General features: G+C 36.2%; 1 protein-coding gene across 2 annotated transcripts; it reads right to left on the reverse strand.

Moving 5' to 3' along the window:
* Positions 1–256: 256 nt before the first annotated feature.
* On the reverse strand, positions 257–6,566 carry prrx1a (paired related homeobox 1a). Of its 2 annotated transcripts, none has more exons than XM_057334252.1 (4): positions 5,893–6,562; positions 3,849–4,024; positions 3,514–3,695; positions 257–1,383 (listed from the first exon to the last, which is right to left on the reverse strand). In XM_057334252.1, exons 1-4 carry the CDS (start codon positions 6,137–6,139, stop codon positions 1,251–1,253), a joined length of 738 nt encoding a protein of 245 aa, XP_057190235.1. In that variant the 5' UTR covers positions 6,140–6,562; the 3' UTR covers positions 257–1,250. The 2 variants fall into 2 exon arrangements, with proteins under 2 accessions (XP_057190235.1, XP_057190236.1); XM_057334253.1 differs by lacking the exon at positions 257–1,383 and adding an exon at positions 2,561–2,681 and having other exon boundaries at positions 5,893–6,566.
* Between the last annotated feature and the right edge of the window lie 2,343 nt (positions 6,567–8,909).

Here is an 8,909-nt window from a genome sequence, read left to right on the forward strand (position 1 = left end):
TTTACAGTTTGAAGGTGTGTTCACTCAGAGGAAGGAAAAGACTAACAACTTTCGTACATCAGCCGTCAGGCAGACACCGAGTAGCTTAAAGCACACAGAACATCTGCGCTTCTCTCAGGTTTATGAATTATTTCACTTTCGCTTTTCTCTCTGCTTGGTAATGGCGTAAAGTAAGTTTTATTTTGAAAGACCTCTTCTGAGGCTATGTACATAATGTAAGACGATATGTGATACTGAACTGTTGCCAGCAACAGAATAGCCAAAGAATAATCTTTCAGTAAAATTTATTATAAACGCATGCTCGTTGAAAAAATCAGCATATGCTGGTTTGGTATGTTTTGATGCTGGTTTGTGCTGGTTTAAGATGGTCATGTGCTTGTCCTTAGCTGGTCCTTAGCTGGTCAAACTAGCATCAAAACATACCTAACCCAGCATATGCTGAATCAAGTATTCATCTAATGTAGCTAAACAGACTTTTTGAGAACACAGAAATAACCTCTAATGCACTAATCCTAATACGCAATGCTATGACACTGCTTGGACATTTTTATTGCAAAGGTATATTACATGTTTAGATATATTTAGACAATATATATGGGGGAAATTAAAACAAGGATCCAAACTCATGGAAAAGATGTCATGGTTCAACATTACTTGCATACCGTAGTAATACTGTACATGGCAACACGTATACGTGTATGCCAAAATAAACATGTAGCCCTTGCTTGTCATGGGTAAAACAGAAAACAAGTGAAAAGTTTCAATAATAAAAACATTCCAAATCTCAGTTTGTTGCCTCAGTGCACGGTTATGAGTTCCAAGGAGGAATAAAGGGGAAATCCTGAAAATTTCCCAGATGTCCACAAGATTGTAGCATGTAAATTCCGCCGAGGTCATCAAATCCCTGTGGTCAGCGACAGCCTCAAGAAAATCTACAGTAAGCCACCACCATCAAAAGAGATGACCACACTCGTGCACACATTCAGTGCGAACAGAGAAAGTTTCCATTTTTGTGCTTTCCAAAACTGAATTTTCCCACATGTCACTTTCCCACATGCCAAGAACATATCATGTTCTCTGTAAATCATTGGTTTTGGAAAGCTTGTACCTTGGTAAAGTTCTCTTTGATTGCATTCCTTTGAGAATTAAATCGATAAGAGTAAAGACACATAGGAGAAAAGAATGTAAATAGTAGAGAGTCTGTGATAGAAAGCTTTGGTTGGGATGCTGGAAATACTGTGTTGTCCACTTCAGTTGACTGTGGGTACCTGGTTGAGACTGTATTCTTTGGCTTTTAGTCTCAGGTTAGCGATACTATTGGCCATGTTCATGCCCTGGGCAGTGTTGTTCGCCGCACATGATGGAGAATAGGTTGCCATGGCGCTGTAAAAAAAGGGTCAGGTTGTCAGGAAAATATTTTATCAAATTATTTAATTCAGATCTGAAATGCAAGTACTATCTTTATTTTTTATGATTATTGTTTAAAACTTGCGCTATCCAGTTGTCCTTTATTTATTGTGCATTGTACAGACTAATATACTATACTGTACAATATATAAGAAACCTTAATAAATTATATTTGCAAATATTGTGCAGAGCACACATTTATGTTGTCTTCTCAAAATCAGGCTGATGTTTAATGTACTAATATATCGAGGGGTGAGAGCCAGAGGGGTGTAAGTGACATTTCATCAACTTTACAGAAGAGCCAGAAAAAAATGTTTGATCTGACTTTGTGTATTGATTTCAATCTTTTATAATAAAGATTTTACGCACATGGATGACCGTATACTTACGTATTAAACAGTATTTAAATATTTGTTCAGAAGAAAACAAAAATATTTTTTTCAAATAAAAATGCGCCTTTTTGGCACCAATGTTTCAGCCATTTTGAATCATCTATCCACAGGCTTTTCTCCACAATGCTCCCTTTTGGCACCAACTAGCTTAGTATGTTTAGTCTTTTGGCTTCTAATGAATAACACCAAATTGTTTAAGATTTCACTTTTGTCATTTTGGCAGTAGAAAGAGCTCACTCAGGGTTTTATTTGATATATATATCTCTATTTCACCCAAAATGTCACGTCACTTATCCCCTCGATATGCAAATCTAGTTAATATAAGATTTTATACTACAGTAAAGTTCTGATGAGAGATTAGACTTGGAAACCATGGCATGCTGTCGGTTACAAACAAATTTGGAGAAATTCTCAGTATGTAGAAGAATAAACGGAAATGTGACCCAGTCTGTGAAAACAATGCTAATATCTCAAAATCGGGCATCATAGTTAGATTTCAACCATTAATATCACTGTCATTTAAATCTTTGACATGGTCTTATCAAGTCAATATTAAAGAAATAAAGATTATATTTTCACAGACTGTTCTTTACATTATGTTGGAAGATTTTATATAGAAAACAGCTGGGTTTTCACAGCCTGTGTCACAAATATTTTTACTGTACTACGCTAGGTAGCACGTTTTGTTTGCTTGCTTTTTGACAATGACAAAAAAATCTGATTAAATTTAACATGTAAGGTCACTCACTGTCTAGGACCGCGATTGTTTTTGAAAAAGTTAACTTTAACGCAAGGAACCGACCTGTACACGCTCACTCAATGGATCCAGGGACGAACTGACAGGATTACCTCCAGTTAAGTGGCCTGACATCTAACTTACACCTACCAGACAGAGAAACCAAGTGTGTAGTAAAGATGAGAGCGTATACATCTATAGATGCCTGCGTGTACTAACAGTGGCAAATGTTAGAAAATGCATTAACTTGAACACAAACCTGAAACTTAACATGAGCCTTCTCACTGTTCCCTATCCCTTTATACTAATGCACTTGTGACAACTAAAGAAAAACAGTTTCCTTTATGTTTAGTTTCTGGCCAATAGTTAAATGCTAGTTGTATAATCAACTAAGTTAGCTAGCACACCCTATGCGTTCAAAAGGTAACGCTACGTGAAAAATAACCTTGTTCCCCAGTTTCTGATTTTTAGACATACCCAAATCATAATCCACACCAACAAAAGACAGTAGTTTTTTAATCTTATGTTCAGTCCGCGCGTTTTATTGTGTTTAACTACAGCTGTCGTCAGTATTTTTGTTTTGCAATGGGAGCAGGTATGTGTTAAAATATCAAACTGGTTTCATGACATTAACAGGTCACACAATCTTATATTAAAAAGCTTTTATTATACTTTTATACAAATAGTGTGTGAGTTCAAATGAACAGTGTCCGTTTATTTGCACAAAATGAAGGTCGAAACTTTTTTCTCCTTGACAGCATGCCACAGACAATAAGATCCATAAATAAACAATAAATTGCAAATAACCAAGAATATTTGTATAACCCCTCTGGAAACTTTTCCTCATGAATGAGTATTGCGTGCAGAGGCATAACTCAACCCACTCTAGGCGGATATTAAATACTCAATACTTTATAACACATGATTTATGGAAACACTTAATTGACAGTGTCTTTAAATATTAGCTAGACATCTAACCTGTATGATGGTGAGCTTCCCCAGGACAGGTAGTCATTGGGTCTGGGAGCGGGACGAGGGACAATAGGCTGCTCCACGGCTGTTACTTCTCCTGAGAAAGACTTGAGCAACGAGGCATTCTTACTGGCCAGCATCGCACGTTCATTTCGCCTGAACTTAGCCCGCCGATTTTGAAACCACACCTGAGAAACCACAAAAGATTCTCGCATTGACATAGTGTAGAGAGCCGTTTTGCCAACTAGTTCAGATGTGCTTTAAGGTTATCCCCAGCTTCTTTACATTAAGTTAATTCCATACAATGTCTAATGTCTATGGCTTATAAAAAATATACTAACCTGCACTCGAGCTTCAGTAAGGTTGACCCGTCGTGCTAAGTCCTCTCTGACAAAAGCGTCGGGGTAATGTGTTCTCTCAAATACTCTTTCCAGGGCCTGCAGTTGGCTGCTATTGAATGTGGTCCTGTTTCGCCTCTGTTTACGCTTTTTCTTTTCCTCTGAGTTGAGTTGCTCATCTGAGGACACATAAATACACACTGTGAAATGAAGACGATGTTTGTCATAAACATCCTCATTTTAATACGTTTGTACTCATTCAACAACCTTATACTCTGAAGTGGAAGACAAATAAACAAAAAGAAAATTAACGTAAAACAAACATTTTATAAAGAATGAAAGTTATGGTGAATATCATTAAAGTTCTTATATGCATTTCTTGATTTTTTTATGCATTCTTGTGGTTCATAGACATAATCTTGCAAAAATGTGCAAAACTCAGTCTACAGAACTTCAATAAAATAATCACATCAAAAAGCTCACAAGTGACAATCCTTTCCATTTTTCCACATTTTTTACTTTGTTTTAAAGAGAAACATATTTCACAAAATTTTTTTAGCTTTTTGTAGTCAGACTCAGGCCAATACAGTGTTTTGGCTTTTTGCATACACAGTTTTTAGATATACAGTATCAATCAGTTCTTAAATCACTCCATAAAACTTCACTGAGTGGGAGAACGAATTGATTCGCTCCAACTCTTTCAAGGGCATAAACTTAAAACAAAGATAAAAGAAGAGGTTATCAATAGCAGACCATCAGCAAGTTGTAAATGTGACAGCTGCTGTGTGCAGAGTGACGACGAAAATCAACTGAGTTCTATGGGTTTTTATCAACAGCAAGGCTTTAATGAAACAGGCCTACGCTAAAGCCTACAAAAGATGTATCTCAGCTTTGGTTACGCATAAGTCATAAAATATAACGATATAAACAATATAAAAACGATATTAGACCTACAAAATTTAGGCTAAAGGCGCAAACTAAAGACTTCAAATGCAGGCCTATTCTTATCGATTCGAATGCCAAACTGTACGTTTTGTACGTCTTTTTTTAATTACTGTGATTGTTTCCCCTGAGTGACTTGTTTGACGCAAAGTGTCAGATTCACCATAAAGCAAAGACACAAATTCGACTACATGTAAAATTGGACCTATTAAAACACGTATGCAGCGTATTCCCAGTAGCTTTTTATAAAAGCAAACTATTATAGAAAATATAAACAACGTGAAATATAAATGAACAAATCTTACTATGTTAGTTAGTCTTTTCTATTTCAAAGAATTAGTCTTTATAAAATAATTATTTCATTATTAATTCAGTAAAATCTTCTTTTTATATCATAACTATTAATTGCGTTACAATATTCAGACTAGGCTATGTAGCCTATCGCCTATTTAACCATCTCTGAAATCAGAAAACTCAGTCTTATTGTTTGCATGACCAAGAAGATCATATTAATTGAAAGTAAATGGGCCTAATGCCGAAACTAAAATGGACTCTACAAGTGGAGCAAATGTATAAGTTCATGTTCGGGTTTTAAAGTCCTAATTTAAAAAAATAATATTACCCAATGTCTTATAAATGTTTATTTAAACAATAGAGAAATATTAACCTGCTATTTTTTTAGATTAACCCCCTTATTAGTTGGGGGTCGCAGAAACCCTTGTGCAAATTCTAAATATCGACCTTTTTAACCCATCAACGATTTTAAATAGGCCTTTTGAGCTGTGACTGCAGCTTTTAACTACCAAATGGCGTCGACTCTTCACAATAAAAGCCTAATTAGCAAATGTTAATTCTGTTTTAACATTTAGGCCTGATAATATTGCATGTAAAAATTAACTTAATTAATTTTGTTTGGCACAGAGGGGGAAGCTATATCTGGAGTTTGTTAGAGCCCAAATAGAAGTATTACTAATAGAAGTAGATAAGAAGAAATATAAAAAAGAAAAAGTTAGCCTATCAATCTCACACTTATTTTGTGACACTATTTTAAAGTTTTCAAAATGCTTGGGTGTGTGTGTGAGTTATGTATTGTTTATGCACTTACTCTCCTGCTGTGTTGTGTCGCTGCCGCTCGTCAGTCCTGGAGACTCCAGCATACTCCTGCCCGCCTCTCCTGCGCTCTCCTCCGCTTGAGCTCCCACCATCTCCCGCGCTTCCTCCAGATCCAACAGGTGGCTCACGGAAAAGTTCTTCTTAGCCTGTAAATGATCCTGATTTGCGTTGATCGAACTCTCCAGTCGGTTAGGCAGCGTGGCTTGTCTGTCCATTACATGCGCATAGCTGGAAGTCATGACGCAAACTGACGAAACCCAAGATTTCTTCTTCCTTTAACAAACATCGGTTTTGGCCATAAACAATCACTCTGTGCTCGACAAATAGATCGATTTAGATTTTTTCATCCGTAGTTCAGAGTCGTGTTGATCCAAACACACTTTAACTTGACAGTCATGTGTCTTTATGGGAAATCGCATCACCATTAAACATCTTCCCCCGAAGGACTCCAAAATCTGCAACAATTCGCCTACCCGATGTTTCCCTCTTCGGTTCTAGAGACTTTTTCTACTCATTCCGCCGAAGTTTCAAATGAAGAAACGAGTAAACTGCTAGAAAAGTATAACAGCACAGATGAACGATTTACGCCAAGAGGTCGGACGAGCCACTCTCAGCTCCTTTCCCCAGTCCTTCAGATGACACACTGGCACAGAGGGGGGAGCCGGAGCGCAACATACATAGCCTAAGCTTTTGGAGCGCTCGGGAGGGTTGATAGACATACAAGAATCCCTAATTACGTGGCAACGTTTGTGTAGGTGTTTCTAACGTTTAACAGAGTCAAATGTTCTTTCTCCACCTCCACACATGCATCCCCACCACAATACTCAAAGGAATCGTACGTAATTAAAATTAGGCTATAAATGGGTGAACTGTGTGAAAGTGATAATGAACTTTCACTTATTAAAAACATAATGCGTTGTTTACATTGGCTACTATAAAGACTTGTCTTACAGAAATCTATACAATGCATTTAATGTAGTTCCAGTTAACACTCCAACAATGCAATGGGTGCGTTATAATGGTGTCAACGCATCTTTGATTTGACACTAAAATGTTATTCTTTTAAATTTGCAGAGGATGTTAAAGCATTGCGTGCGTTTCTCTCGACAGGAGGGGATCGAGCTCTGCGTGTGTCGCAATGACATGAGTTCGGGCTCCAAGCTGCCTCCGTCAACCTCTTAGGTCTGGGAAAAGAACACTTGATGCCATCAAAGGGGCGCAGATTGAATCCAGATGTGCTATGCCTCGCTCGTTCTTTCCATGCATTTCATTAAGGAGCTTGGATTGAGGAGATCTTTCTTCATCATTAGTTTTCCCCCAAGATCTCATTTCTCCCTCGTAGCCCAGCTCGCTGCCCTGTGCCAGCGCAACGCTTTGCTTTTTTATTATTATTATTTTACTCAGCCCGTAAATCTGCCACATATCGAAGCCTTGAATCGTTGAGAAGAAAAGCTCTGGCCTCACAGGGAACCAGGCAGCGAGAAACCAAAGTCAGGCCCGGATATACCAAAACTATTTTTTATAATTAACGTAATTTAATTAAAAACAGGTAAGTACAAGTACGCTTAATTATTAAAATAAGGTCCAACAATATTTTGTAATTATATTTTGCGAAATAAAAAATAAATAAATCATAATTATATAATGATTTGATAATGATAATCTAACAAATATTTAGTGTATATCCTAAAGAAAATTGATGATGATTAAAAGTAAATTTTAGAATGTTAAAATCATTAGGCCTACTGTATCTAATCCACACTTTTGTGACTACAAAGAAAAACCACTGAGGAAAAGAAAGCATCATGGTAACTTTAAGGGCTGTTACAAAGACCGTGATCAGTCATCAATCGAATTTAACCATGTGGCTCGCACCACGCCTGTTGTAACACACACTTATTGGAAAATTATTTGTAGTAAATCGCATTTTAAAAGTAGGCCCCAATCGAAACAGGAACATTTTACATTCTCGTATAAGCCCTACCTTTCTTAATAAAGTGAACACAAAGAAAAATGTACAATATCACTTAGACCCAGATGATATGGTTTTTATTACATAAAAATAATAGGCCTAATAACTATGGCAAAGTTCGATAAGCATTGCAAGGGAATTTATACATGCTTAAAAAATAATTCAATATTTGACTACAAATAAACAACTCTTCTGGATTCACCCATATTAAAGAGTTATCATAAAAAATACATTTTATAAAATACACAAAAACCTTGGCATTACAATTTCAATCATATGGCATTAGATCAATAAAAATTGCTGCTATACATTAAACTATATTTTTAAATAATCAAATTGGCTGTAAAAGTCATTATTACACCTTATTTTGCATCATGACTGTAACTTCTAAAAGAGTTGAAAATGATGAACTTATTTTGATGATGAGAGTAATATGTTGTTATGATTGGTGGTTTGTAATTTTATTTGGATTAACCATAACGCATCAGTAAATTAATCAATTAATAGCCACTTTTTTAACAAAATGTAAGATTACATTTTAAATTCTAATTTCAAGAAGATCTTTTTGCCAGCATGTTTCTATACGTCTCAATATTTTTTTGCCCTGAAAATCAGTTGCTATCGAATGCACGGAAGGCAGTTCGACAGTTTAAGTGTCAGCTTTCGCGTGCGCAGCACGAATCTTTTATCATTGATTACATTCGTCCATGATTAGGAATCACTTGACAGTTCATTGGGATGACTAATAATGTCAAACGCTTGAATCCTCTTAACGGACCCTTCAAAACAGTGTCATACCTCTTAATGTGCCTTGAAAAATAAATCTTCATCATCAAACATGTTCTCATATCATGTTTCTTATAAAATACGTTTGTCTAACAAGCACAGCAAAAAAACGTAGAATAAGCAAAAAGAAACGGGGGCCCGAGAAACAGTCAAAGTTTATCATAAACCGAATTAACGCAAATGAAACTACAGGTCAGAATGTGCCCCACAATAAATTAAAAAAACGTAAATCATAAGTGACCATAAATTAC

This window comes from Triplophysa rosa, linkage group LG5 (assembly GCF_024868665.1).
Source record: "Triplophysa rosa linkage group LG5, Trosa_1v2, whole genome shotgun sequence".
NCBI lineage: Eukaryota > Metazoa > Chordata > Actinopteri > Cypriniformes > Nemacheilidae > Triplophysa > Triplophysa rosa.